Below are 14,481 nucleotides of genomic sequence, written 5' to 3'. Positions count from 1 at the left end.
TCAATAGTTTGCTTTTTAAACTTAAACAATTGTTTAAATAATGTTTTTTTGAAGATTCATTTTTTTTGACACTAGCTGATAAATTTTTCAAATCTAAATACCCCTTACCCAAACATTTTGCAAGCAGTAGATAAGGTCAACAAAAAGGTGAATTTCTAAAATACCTACCGCATCATATGATATTGTTTTAAATGATCTCGAGAATGGTCGATTATCCTTATCTGTGGATAAAATTTGTAAATTTCGTAAAGGACGGCCCATTACAATAATTTCTAATCTTTCTTGATTTTGGTGCAAACTGCAGATTAATCGTTTAAAATATTCATAGCCCGAAGCAGTCCGGGGGGCGAGCGAAATCATCGCCTCTGAAAACGATAAAATCACTGACTATAAGTGAAGCCATGTTGCTCCTGGGTAAGAGTAAGACAGAGATACGGATAGACGTTTATTCTCTTTTTGGGCGAACATTTGAAGCGCCTTTTAACTACTACGATTAGTGCAAAATAATTATTTCAGAGAGAATAAACTAAACTTTTGGAGAGAATATAAAAAATAGCTTTTTTATTTTAAATGGGTATCATATTAAAATTTATAAATCACAATTTTGAAATACGTAATTTATAATACTAAATAATTTATTATTGTACATTTAAAGAGGTTTGGCAGTGCCTACCCCAATGGGCCGCCTCTGTAACCCAGTTTTTAAAGCAGAAGAAACAAGATAGAAAAAAATGCTGTATAGAAATCAGACAAAATTACATCAAGATTTAAAGTACCTATTTATATCCTTACTTTTGTGTAGCTTTTAAATTATGTTTTATAGTTATTGCAAAACGTAAGATTTGAGAAACGCATTTCTTATGAAAGTCTTATAAAATAAATTATACAAGAGATTGGGGGGATATAAATAGCATACAAATGCTTAATATTAACAGAATGAGTACATGTTTGGGCAGGATGTTGTGGCTTGAAAAATATTTAAAGAATTTAATCTTCAAGATGCTGTTGTTATTGGATAATAATACAGGAAGCTGAAGACTTCAACCAGCAAAACATTGTGTGATGAGAATGAAAATAAAAAATATGCAGTTATATTTTGTATTCTTATATAATTAACTACTACTATTTTAAATGCAACAGCTGTTTTATACATTTTGGATCCAATCCTTCATTTTCACTTTCTTTTAGTCTTATAAGATTATCATACAAATAACAATTTTTTAAGAAACTATCTGTGTTATAATTTTTCAATACATTGTTAAAATTGCATAAGATGGTTTCAGAAGATCTAAAAGTAACAAAATTGGGATTTAACACTTTTATTAAAATTTCTTATTCATCACTATACACAATTACAAATATTCTCTGTCCATGGGAGTTTTCTTTGCTCTTTTATCTCTTGCCCTGGGGAACCATCTGTGTTTGGTGGTATGAGTGATATTCATTAACTCTTGTCTTGCTTGTTCTGCTGTCTTTTTATTGAATATACCTAACAATTCCGGTGTAACTGTTGTTTTTAAAACGGTGGCAGTTTCATTTTCTTGTTCTACTGGTAATGGACGAGTGCATTCATAAGGAAAGTCTTCTTTTGGATGCCAGGCTATTATTGTACTACCTTGATCAGTAACTACGATTTTTTGGTGACTTGAGGATAGCTGTCTTATAGTAATTAGTCGTGTAAAACAAATACGAGATGCAGCGCAAAACATTTTTGTTTAAATTCATGCGCTAACCTCAAAATTCATCTTCTCTCAGTTTAGACTGGAACACCACACAGAATATGGCATGGCATATGTCATACTTCTTCTATTTATTGCCTTGCATTGTCGTGCATCTGTAAGCTGAAAATCTTGTTTTCAAATTTTAATAATTTCACTAAATAAGAGCAGTAAAGAACTTCATTAAGAGATATGTGCCGTATTTTCGACACGCTGTCTGGTGCTTTCGATGGCCTAAAAATTATTAGTTTTTGGTTCTGTCATTAGATATTGCCAACTTCCATCAATAAAAAGTTATATTTACCTGCTTCTAACTTCACAAAATTTTGAAAATTAAGGTTAAATACAAAAAAGTATATTATAAACATGATTAATAAAAACATTAAATGAAAATTAAATATGACTAACTTATTGAACATTGTAAAAACTATATATAATAGAAGTATTCACACCAATATTAGGAATTATTCAAGAAATAATTATTTTAAAAGACTTTATTCTAATAATACAAATGAAACTAAAAAACGGGGTATAAGATCGACTCTATACTATGTAACAGCGGCAGGAGTTGTAACAGTAGGTTTAAGTTATGCTGCAGTGCCTTTATATAGGCTGTTTTGTCAAGCTTACAGCTATGGAGGAACAGTGTCCACAGGTCATGATGCAGAAAAAGTAGAAACCATGTCAGCAGTGAAACAAAAACCCTTAAAGATTAAATTCAATGCTGATACCGCAGCTAGTATGAGATGGAATTTTAAACCCCAACAATCAGAAATAACTGTATGAGTATGATTTATTGTTTATTATAATACACATATTTGTTATTGATTTCTTTGTACTTCTCAGGTGTATCCAGGAGAGACAGCTTTGGCTTTCTACACCGCGATGAATCCCACAGATGCTCCTGTAGTAGGTATTAGTACATATAATGTGGTTCCATTTGAGGCAGGGCAGTATTTTAATAAAATCCAATGTTTTTGTTTTGAAGAACAAATGTTAAATCCTCATGAACAGGTACTTAATTTTGTTTGCTAACTATTATATATTTAGTTTTGGGGGTTTGATTTGAAGGTTTGTCTAATCACCTAAGATCTAATATTATCTTAATGTTGATGTATTTTTACTTATATTTACCATATATGTTTGATAGTTTCTTTATTCCAAAACCTTCACAGAGTATTTCTAATTACATTATTAAACGTTTTTTTATATAGTAATATACCAGTAAGACACCTAATTAATATTGTTTTCAAATACAGCTTACAAAGGTTTCATTTAATTTTTAGGTGGATATGCCCGTGTTTTTTTATATAGATCCAGAAATTACTGAAGATCCATATATGGAATTTGTAAATGAGATAACATTGTCATATACATTTTTCGAAGCCAAGGAGGGTTTAAACCTTCCTCTACCTACATTTGTTAATACTGTTAAATAATAGTTAGGAAATAAAAGTCTATTGTGTTTTTAATAAGTTCTTATTTTATTATACAATTATTTTCAGTTTGTGCAGTTGCAGGTGGATTTTGATATTTTTGTCACTGGTACTTTAGCTAGGATTTTTAAACATTCAACATTTTGTAATATCCTACTGTGAACAAACGAGCAGAGTTATGCATCACTAGACAAATAGCCATTTCCTGAAATTCGAAACCTACCTTTATAATATTTTTTTGGAAATGATTAGCTATACCAAGAACCATTTTTCTTGTAATGGATTTTTTATTACTAGACCACTATCTTAAATATAAATTTCCTAGTAATAAGTCTTCTGCTGGTATAGTAATTTTTATAAACGCAAAGTATTTCAAAATGGCTTTACATAAAATACTCAGGGAGTTGAAAACGGTTAGTTAAATAGAAGCTATTTTATGTAATGAAAATACTTAATATTCAACTATTGCTAGATGAAATTTTTCACAAAAATTTAAGAAGTATATAGAATTAGGACAAATTATTGACATCATATTAATTCTTTATTAAATGTAATTTTTTTTATTCGTCAATTACTAGACTATGGGCAAATTTAAACTCACAGCAAACTAATAAAACTGGTAGGGAGTTATAATGCATAAAGGTATCAAAGTACAAATACAGGACGAACATTCACAACTGTTTGAAAAACATGAGGCTACGATATGGAAATGCTTTGGTGTGTCTCCCTTTTAACATAGTCTTGGAGAAAGTGGCAAGAGATGGAAGAGAGAGGAAAAGGCGTGTACACAAATGTGTAATTTGCAAAAATAAGAAAAACAATAAACCTAAAATATTGGTCATAGTTTCACAGTTGACAATTATAGCTCTGAGGTAGTAATTGTTACTTATAACCAATGAGAATTATACTCTGAGGATTGAGAAGACAGTTAAAATCAGAAAACAAAAATAATATACAAAACTTATTTTAATAGCACTATCTCCAAAGCACATTAAAATAATACACTGGTCTTTGAATGAAAGATCCTAAGATAGTATTTGGTGGAATCTCTAGAGTGGGGGTTCAAATATGATGTAGATAACTAATATCCAATGGAATAGACATAGTATCATAAAAACAGGAAAGCTAAGGTAGCCAGCATGTTTAGCACAAGCAGATACCAAGTCAAGTAGACAGAGACATAGGTAAAAACTTAGATGGAAATGCGTAGTTTTATTTTTGTAGGACACCCCGTATATACTCCAGAACTGTCTTGGCTGTAACACACTGTTACAAATAACAAGATCCATGTAGGAAGTTTTCCTATACTAATACTAATAAAACTTTCACAAGAAACAAGTGTCCTACAAAAATAAAGAAAGTGAAACAAGGATTTTAACAAGTTAAGAAAACTGGTGTACTAACTGGCAACAGTTGTCAATAGATAGGACTGAATAGCGAAGAAGATTAAGAAAGTAGAGTCTACTTTAATGGATTAGCGTCAGTGGTGATGCTACAAAATCATATTTTAGTCTTTTGTCCATCGATAAAGGTACATTAGAAACCTTGATAATAGAGGATATTGTTGCAGGCAGAATATCTAGAATACAATATCCGCTGAGACGGTCGGATCAAAGTAATACAATACAATATCAACTAGCTATTCATTGCTTGAAGCTTCACAAAGAGCTTTACATACAGATTATTAAACAGAAACTGCACATGGCATCACCACATTTTTATAAACGATAACGTAGGAAGCTTATATTATAAATCCATAATAAACCAACAATTATCGATAAATAAGTCCATTTAAAACTTTATTTTTTTTTTATAAATAAGTTGATTTTACATAAAAAACGAAAATTTTTTGTGAAAATGTATCATATATACTGTGTTATATTAGAAAGAAATTAAGTCTAGTAATTCAAAATAATTTTTGGCCTTTGGTCTAGTGATACATAACGCCGTAGATATAATCAAAGTGCCAGAACCAAACAACTTATTTTTTCTACTGATCCAACTTCCACAATTAATATTTAATAGTAGCTGTAATAGGGAATGACCTTCGTAGACCCATACACTTTTCCCTGTCTATAAATAATGAATTTACTTTGCTGTGTAAATCAGTCTCTAGGGTAGAACGGGTTTTTAGTAGCTGCTGATGTTGGGCTTCAGCTTCCTGTAACTTCCTGTGTAATATTTCTATGCTGTCTTGAAGATCTTTTACTTCGTACACCAATCTAAAAGGTATTTTATTAGTTATAAGATATTAGTTATTTTCATAATATTAACAAAATGTTACGCCTCCAAAAAAATTATACAACAAAATGGTCGCGTCATAAAGAAACTTAGTACCTATGTCTATAGTTAGAGTAAAATAATCACTAATAAACTTACCTATCCTGTGCAGTGTCTCTACACAATTCTATCTCTTTTCTATGGCTTCTGGCCTCCAATCTCGTCTGGGCAACTCTCATCGGGTTGCTTTTATCAACAATAGCTTTTTTCAAAAGTTCAATGTTTTTCTCCAAGTCAAATATCTCTTGCTGTACCTAAAAATCATTGTTTTTTGCTGAATATTCTCCTGAAAATTTGATAACCCAGACCAAACTCGCATTAAAGCAAAATATACTAAGGCATTAGGCCATAACGCCGATTTAGTGTGAAGTACATGTGTGATAAATTTCCACCTTTATCCAAATTTCTGAAGAAGTACCGTGAGAAATAAATTTTAAACTGTAAGTACGTGGAAAATAATATAAGAGCATAAACTCTCTGTAGTGCAAAAAGTGTCTTATAGGTAAGTTTTAGAAAAGTTTCATTGTATTAAAAGCAATTATCAGAAATTTCGGTTCTCTTGACAACAGAATCACACAGAATAAGGGAAGGAGGAAGGAGCCTTGACCTTATTGAATGCGGCCTTGCCGGTTGTTTAAAAAATGCAAGAAATCAAATCAGACAACTTATAAAATTATCTAAGTATAAAAAGACTGCAAACAACACTAAAAAAATGTTATAAGTACCTAACATCAATAAAAACTGAGCTCTTCGATGAGACGACTCGGGGCAAGTGTTTTCCGTTGTAATGCACTTAACAGTGAATAACAAAAACAACAAAACAGGTAAATAGACAAAAACAAAAATGGAGAGCAACGTAACTGATGACGGTGGTAAAAGCTGAATAAGCCAAGAAGATGAACCATTCGGAAAGAACAGACAGACAGCAAAAATACTACAAAAAGAGTCTACCACAGGAAAAGTAGATACAATATTAGAACTGATAAATGACATAAAAATAGAGATCAGTGATATAAAAAATGAATCTGACGATTATTTAACAACCAGACAAATAGATTAGATGTAGTCAAACATATAAAGGCTCAAAGGTTGAAATGGCTCGGCATGAACTAAGACGATAAGAAGAAAAGTTAACAAAGAAAATATTAAAGTGGAAGCTTACAAATACAAGACCTAGAGGGAAACCAAAGGGAAGATCAGGTCAGAGAAGATATTAACAGAATGAAGATACCTAACTGGAGAACAAAAATGAAAAATAGAAAAGAATGAAGCTCAATTACCAATCGGACGAAATCACACAGTAAACTGTGAAGAAAGACGGCAAAAAAAAGGAAACAAAGAAAAGGCGGAGTGATCCCGCGAAAAACGGATCAGAAGAGCTCATAATAATGGACGGTTGATACTACTGCTTCTACATGATTTTTAGAAGAAATTATAAATAAAAAAAAATCTAGAATAGACGATGCTAGATCCTAGGTGTAATTATATCATTCGCACAATTAGCTTTTTTTACTAAATATCTTAAAGAAACTTTTAGACTAGTTTGAATAAATCGACGAGTGATACTTAAAGGTAAATTTTAAGAAAAAAGTTATAAAATCTAGATTTCTGTTTTTGTGGACAGTATTCCTAGAAATATTGCCTCGAGTTGATATTTTTTATCACGTTACTATCCACTTAATAAGAAGAACAAAATACCAGCTTTTGTAAATTATCAGCAAGAAAATATTTTAGGAAAGCATAACGTTTGACGAAGACGAATGTCATCGCCGAGCAATATCTAACCAGGTTTTTAGAGCAGCAATGAACAGAGATCAACTAATCAATAGATGATCGCTAACCTGCTAAAGAAGACTGCACTTAAAGAAGAAGAAGATATTTTTATAACCAATTAAAAATAGAGTCAAGAAATTAAGACAAGTATTAACCATATTAATGTAAAAGGATTCTAATCTAATTTAAATCGGAAACGAATTGAACGTCAATATTATGAGAAGTCATAAAAGAAAGATTTTAATTTAGACCTCGTTGATAAGCGGCAAAAATGTTTATTAAAGATATTTCTGAAATGTCTAATTTTTATCCTAAGCTGTTTAAAATTTAGTCTTAACAAGAATTTTTTATTTGGGTATAAAATAAACAAAGCTGCAAATAAAAAATGAAAAAAGAGATGCGAGAGACAAATTTTAGATGGCAGATGATCTCTGCAAAGACCCGGGCGGATGATAACTGAGAACGAGAAGAAATACTTACTTTGTGTAATTGCATTTGTAATTTGCTTTTGATTTCTAACGTTTCTGCTGCTCTTCTGGCTAGAGCGTTGTTGGTGTTACTCCAAGCATCCCACACTTCCTGAGCACAGGCATTTATCAAGTTTTCAATATCTGATCTCATTTGGGCCGACTTGCCACGCTCTGATTGGGATCTTTGCACTATTCTGTTACTATTTTCCGCCCAAGTTACTGTGTTACTTGTCCTATAACAAATTTAATAATATATAAAATTAATGTCTGATAGATGTTTAATTTAATAATGATCGTATTAAATTTAAATCAATAGCAAATCGACTATCAGCCAAATTTGAAGTTCGCGCCATTAACTAATACGTTCATTGATATTTACTTCATAAACCTCGGTCTTCTTTGACCTCCTTTCCTATCCGTTCCAGGAAGTTGCTACTTAGCAATTCTTTATATTGGATGATCATCATTGCGAATTTGAAGATGCCCTAACTATTTTAACCTATCCTCTTCAATTTTGGCATCAATTCATGCCATTCCTTGACTTTTCCTAATATATCCATTCCACCCTTTTTTGTTACTTCATTTACATATATATCTAAGCATTCTCATTCCCGCGGGATGCATTCGTTGTTCTTATTTTTTTTGCTCAACATTCAGTACCGCATACCACCTTAACTGGTTTTATGGCAAACACTTTTAGAAATTTTGTCTTAAAAATCTTCGAAGAAAAACACTTCGTGTCTCTTCAAGTAAAAATACTTAATCCAATTGTTTGTTTACATTGCCAGTTGCCTCTAAAAAGTGAGTTCTGCGCAGTCGGGAGAGAGGGGGTTGAAGGCTAAGATAGTTTGGAGTTTAGATCGTCACGAGAAAAAATAGAATAATAATGATTCCCAATTTACATCGTGAGGGGATCAGATCGAATTCTGATGTTGGCGGTCCGCCGGAGTTTGTACCATCTGGCAGTGTTTGTCATTTAATTTTGAGAAATCTGTTATGGTATCCTCGTTGTGCTGCCCCTCAGTTTCCATGGATTTTTTACGATTATATTAAGGTAGAAACAATACGACTAGCAAACCGCTACTACACTTTATTTTTTAACTTTTTGCCTAAATTACCAATTATTTTACAAGTTTAGAATTTCTGTCAATCATTTTACGAACCGTACAAATATGAGACTCTGCGGGGCAGTTCTAAATTTAATACGATTTCACGTGGGACAGACTGACTAAGGAAGTTAAGAAGTTCTCATCGTCAAGAAGGCGCATCCCAATAGTTAATAGGAAACTTCCTATGGATATATAGAGGATATACTAGGGTCTTTCTAAGACCATAAAATAGGTGCAAATTAAGTATAGCCAAATAAACAACCTCAAATCAACTAGTTGTATAATCTGCATTTTCTAGACTTATTTTAGCTAATTTCTTTTGTTGTTCTGTAATTCTATATTGTTTGGTAGTTTTTCGTATTGCTTAGTCAAACCACGCTAGCTACTAAGGTACATGGCCAATCCAATATTGGCACTAAGGATATGCTTTGACATTTCTTAAACTATTATATAAGTATATATATATATATATATATATATATATATATATATATATATATATATAATTTGCTTATTCTATCTGTCTGTCTGTCAGTAACGAAAACCCCAGCGCCGGCATTACATCATATATCCGTTGTTATTGGTCGGATTGGAGCATATGATACGTTAAATGAAAGAAGAGGGGATAAGGATTATATTAAGATAGATAAAAAACAGACAAGGCGACTACCAAAAGAGCACTATACCTTATCTTCGTTATTAATAAACGTATAATGACATACAAAGGTAAATTCTTGACGAAGACCTCGTTTTGTTTAGAGAATTTTTCTTTCAGTTTCATCGCAATCATTATTTTGTAATGCCAATCGTAGATAACTTAAAACTTATCCAACGCTATCATTTTATTTGTAGACTCCATTTACTACATTACTCCATTAAAAAAAATTAAATATCCATATCGAAAGATCGTAATTTTAACATTGATTGTTGAACTTTAAATACTAATGTAATGCAGCAAATTGAATTAGACTTACGTGGGATCATATTTTTCTATTCCTCCATAATAGTTGATACCCTTGGAAAAATTATTCAGCTGGTGGCACATATTATCGATTCCAAGCGCCGAATCTTTGCTCTGTACATCCCTTTCTAGCTCAGCTTGAGCTGCTCTATTATTTCTCATCTGATCCGATGCTTTAGACGACAAGATTCTTAGTTGCTCTTGTTTGTTTCTATAGGTTTCAATTTCTTTTAGTAAGGCGTGTTCAGCTATGTCATGAACCATATCGATTCCTATAAAATTCGTAATACATATATGAGTCAAACCGCAAAATACGAATATATTTAAAAAATATACATTTAATAATTCAACAGATCAAATATAAATAATTGACATAATACAGATAAGACAAAAGATTAAAAGACACTTATTGGGAATCACTGGAAAAGCATAAAAAACAATATAATGTAACTTATCTGAAAAAAAAAAAAAAATATCAAAAATACTAGTATAAAGAGATACAGTATAATAATAACTAGGAGTGTAGCGTAAAGAAAATGAGGTATGCAATTAAATCTTGTAAGAAGTAATATCTACCCCAGGGAGAAAAATATATTATAAATACAGCACTGTGTTTGGTAAACTACATAAATTTTGAAATATTCGAAACGTAAAAATAAGAAAGTACTAACATTCATTTGAACGTCAAGAAAACATATATCAAACATGATATACACGGAAGAAAGGCATTTGCATAAAAAGTTATCTCAAATAAAATTGTAAATATGAGATTGAAATAGCTAACTGATTAGTTATTTACCATCTCTTTTTTCTCTATGATATAAACATTCTTGCGCAATATGCAAAGGTCCTTCGATATCATCTAAAGCTTTTTGTACTGCCCTCTTAACTCCTTGCATCAAATCAGCTTCCGCAATTAGACGTTCCAATTCTGTTCGCACTTCATTCCTCCAGAATGTAGTATCTGTTATTCTCTCACCCAATCTCCTGCCGGATTCCCGTTGACCTTGTGCAGTTTTTTCATCGGTTTCTCTAAATAGACAGGAAAATATATTCGAAATTATATGATATAAAAGCTAAGGAATTTAACACTCCATTGAGAGGTTAAACCTATCAGTACATAATGATTTGAAAATTATAAACTAGGACCATATGGCAATATGGATCATAATTGAGAAATTTTTAAGTTCGTGCTTTGAATCACCTTGTATATTAAATATATTATTCTATTCACAAAATGTTAAAGTTTCATTAAAATAGACAATATTAAAGAAATTTGTATTAAACAAAATATTTGCAGTGTTATTATTTATAAAAATACAGTGTGTCAAATCGGACAATGTATCAAAATATAATTGGTCATATCTCGTAAAACATTCGGTATAAGGTAGTATAATTTTATATTGAGAACATTTTCAAGAACTGTTTGATCGAAATCCGCAATAATATGCAAGGCGTTATATTTAAAATAATGTTTTAGTCGACTTCCGGCACAGGCGAGTCAATGAAGCAGTAAAAAGCCCAAAAACCTACCAAATTTTTACTGTAGGATGGATCTCAATGAAACTTTTTGCATTCGATTCGTATGAGGAAATTTTGTGAACAAAAATAATGGTGTACAAATGAAAATTTATTTCATTATTGAAAAAGGAACATTTTTGGAGTCACTGAACATGAATACCATGACGGCGATGTTCTCCGAGGCGCCTGATGCACCTTGGGATGGTCTCTTGGAGTTTTGTGGAAATTCGATACAAAATCAGTGCAAATTCATTATGAACGTTATGAATGTTCGCTAGAACAATGCCAGACAGGATTGCCGCGGTTGTAAAGGCGTGTGGCGATGTAACCCAATTTTAAAACAGTAGTTTATTGAATTGTCCGAACATTTAGTTGCCAGTATACTATGCAATATTTTCGTTTATTTTACCGCCAACAGTGCAATTTATAGAGACCGAGCCATTTCAATATTTTATTATTAATTATAATCTCAATTTTCAATAAATTTTCGTTTGTTTGAACATTTAGTTGTTAGGACTCGTACATATACTAACATAAGATTATTTCAGATACAAATTGACAAAAAATAGGTTAAACAAAATTTATAAACATCTAAAAAATAAAATGTAAAATTTACCGGACCGCTAAATTATTGGTAAGAGCTTTTAAAACGTATGAATTAAATCGAATATCGATAGAACCGTACCAATGGGGGCGCAAAAAAAATGGAAAACTTGATATCTAGCGAATTATGGTACTTACAGAATGCAAAAGAAATTAATGCGACAACTGTAGATAGATCATAACCTTTAGATCTAACGCGCACTACTGTGACTCCGGCCACAGCCAGGATTGCGACTGATCGGATCTGACCAATTTTGCATAGGTTGTAATGAGCCAATGTGCACGTGGTCGTTACAGCCAACTGGTCGCACCGACCGCATTTCGTCGATAGCTTCCGGCCAGCCAGTCATTGCGACCAAAGTTAGTATGTACTCTTATGAAACAACGCGCACGACCGATAGTCATAATGCAGATAGTGATCTGTATGTGTATTGTATAGTTTGTGTTGTATAGGACTAATTAAAAATGGCTACTCCCGTGACATCCATCTCGTAATTGAAAAGAAAAATTAATGTAGAAAGACTGCCAGCATGTTGCTGGCAAGGAAATGTTGCGGAAAACCGCCAGCATGTTGCTGGCCGCACGGCTGATCATATTGTAGATCGGACTCGATGCGGCCAGGGTCCGACCAGTGGTCGTGGTCGGAGCTGCTGTAGTGCGCGTAAGCTCTTTAAGAGTATATATAAAAATATTGAATGAAAAACGATATGAATATGGTAATAAAAGCCGAATATCCAAATTTCAGATCGGGAAATCATCGATATTTCCCGGTACGACTTTTCATCTAGCCCTACGTATTAACATTAGATGGATAGATAATTGACCTAAAGTTAAAAGTTTGAGAAAATAGTCTTGATAGTCCAACTTGGGTTTTATTTTAATACTGTTGTGAATCACATACCCCTGATTGCAGTCCTGTGCGTAAGAGAATTCGGGAACACTCTCTTCGTCACCGAACTCCGATAAAGAGATGACCTTCGAGAATTTCTGACTTTCCCGATGATTCGATCAGTCCCCTGTTTTGTAGATAGTTCGTTCTCATTATATAAGCTAGCAGGGGCCGTCTCTAAGGTTAGTATTGGTGATTCTAGGCATCATTACGAATAATTTTGTAAGTGATAATTATTAATGCAATTAGTAATTGTGATATTTGTAATTAAGTGAGTTTTGAGTTTAAATAGAGTTAGTTAAACCACGTCGTGCTACACTTATTAATTTCTGAATCCACAGAACAATCTAACGATATATTAATTCCATAAAATATCTGAACCATTAAATTTAAAGATATATAAACAAAACGTTGTAAAAATATATTCACCTCATCTTGCATTAGGTTCTTTGCATTAGGAGAAGAAAATCCACAGTCAAATAGCTACATGGAAGGTACAGTCTCGAAGATACTAGACTTTATAAAAAGGGTCAGGCTAGAGAATGTTATCTAGGACTAGAGGACCACAATAGATCTGAAAAGGTCGCAGTGGAATAGGCCGAAAGGCCATCTCTCTTAATCTAATCTAATCTAAATATAACGTAATTCCATAAAATATCTGAACTATTAAATTTAAAGACATATAAACAAAACGTTGTAAAAATATATTCACCTCATCACTCTAATGAAATCTCCTCTTAATCTTTCAGAGTAATTTCTGTTGGTGTCTGATTCGTTAAATAGTTTTAAAGCATTTTGAGTCCACTCTAGCGGAGTATATCTTGTGTAGAGTGCTGCTCTTGCTGCATGTGCGGGATTACGCTCAAAACCAGTAACCAGATTAGGGAATTTTAAAGGTTCTGTGGCCATTCCATAAGGAGTATAACATGGATCCACCATTGCGTTTGTAGCATGTTGGCTCGGCCTGGAAAAATAGTTTGCGTTTGAGTTTAACTTTATCTACGTAAAATGTACAATCTTAAACAAATGCTTGAGATAATTGTGAAACGTGCTTATTTATAGTACAAATTTTTCATACCTGCGAGATCTTCATAGCCATTAAATCCAAAGTGGGATAAAAAATTAAATAAATGGATGAAATTAAAAAATTATAGTTATGTACAAGAAACTGACATATCTATATTAAATAATATAATATTAAAGTAAAAAGATATAAATCTTACAGTGGCATAGCTTCTACCAGTTCGTAACCAATTGTAGGTCTCCATGGGTGAGGCAGAGGTGTTTGATAATAATTTCCAATTCTTGAGGGCATAGGAGGTCCAGCAACTTGTTCCATACAAGGCGTAGCGCCTACTGTGCTCCATGGTTGAACTTGCTAGAAATAATACAAATATTATATTTTGGAAGCTTTTAGATTTCAGCAATTACCGTATATAAAACAGTGTCTTGATCTGGCATTTTGGTATTAAAAACTGAAAATAAACTATTTCTGTAAATTAAGTTCTAAAAATGACACTTTCAAATATTTCCCGGTCAACAATTCATGAGTGTTTATATATCTTACCTAACTTACACTATTTTCTTATATACATTTATTAGGGGAGTAAAAATCATAAACCAAATTTTTAATTAAGTCGGAGTTGATCAATTACATTAATCCATTATTTTTTAATTTATAAATATTTAAAATATTAAATGTGTATGTTATATCAAAATTA

General features: G+C 32.1%; 3 protein-coding genes across 4 annotated transcripts; 1 reads left to right on the top strand and 2 right to left on the bottom strand.

Moving 5' to 3' along the window:
- Positions 1–1,352: 1,352 nt before the first annotated feature.
- On the bottom strand, positions 1,353–1,709 carry mRpL42 (mitochondrial ribosomal protein L42). The gene has a single exon (XM_072528259.1). The coding sequence runs from the start codon at positions 1,707–1,709 to the stop codon at positions 1,353–1,355; it is 357 nt and encodes a 118-aa protein (XP_072384360.1).
- A 345-nt stretch (positions 1,710–2,054) lies between these two features.
- On the top strand, positions 2,055–3,193 carry Cox11 (Cytochrome c oxidase copper chaperone COX11). The gene is made up of 3 exons (XM_072529194.1): positions 2,055–2,498; positions 2,565–2,732; positions 3,005–3,193. Exons 1-3 carry the CDS (start codon positions 2,118–2,120, stop codon positions 3,155–3,157), a joined length of 702 nt encoding a protein of 233 aa, XP_072385295.1. The 5' UTR covers positions 2,055–2,117; the 3' UTR covers positions 3,158–3,193.
- A 585-nt stretch (positions 3,194–3,778) lies between these two features.
- On the bottom strand, positions 3,779–14,438 carry LOC140439344 (tektin-3-like). 2 transcript variants are annotated; one of them, XM_072529190.1, is made up of 9 exons: positions 14,328–14,438; positions 14,192–14,235; positions 13,984–14,138; positions 13,473–13,724; positions 10,547–10,779; positions 9,761–10,019; positions 7,688–7,910; positions 5,534–5,688; positions 3,779–5,376 (listed from the first exon to the last, which is right to left on the bottom strand). In XM_072529190.1, the coding sequence occupies exons 2-9, from the start codon at positions 14,219–14,221 to the stop codon at positions 5,166–5,168; spliced, it is 1,518 nt and encodes a 505-aa protein (XP_072385291.1). In that variant the 5' UTR covers positions 14,222–14,235; positions 14,328–14,438; the 3' UTR covers positions 3,779–5,165. The 2 variants fall into 2 exon arrangements, with proteins under 2 accessions (XP_072385291.1, XP_072385290.1); XM_072529189.1 differs by lacking the exon at positions 14,328–14,438 and having other exon boundaries at positions 14,192–14,325.
- Positions 14,439–14,481: the final 43 nt, after the last annotated feature.

The sequence above is a fragment of the Diabrotica undecimpunctata genome, chromosome 4 (assembly GCF_040954645.1).
Source record: "Diabrotica undecimpunctata isolate CICGRU chromosome 4, icDiaUnde3, whole genome shotgun sequence".
Taxonomy (NCBI): Eukaryota; Metazoa; Arthropoda; class Insecta; order Coleoptera; family Chrysomelidae; genus Diabrotica; species Diabrotica undecimpunctata.
The sequence above is the reverse complement of the archived record's forward strand: the minus strand, read 5'-3'. Positions and strand labels throughout refer to the sequence as shown.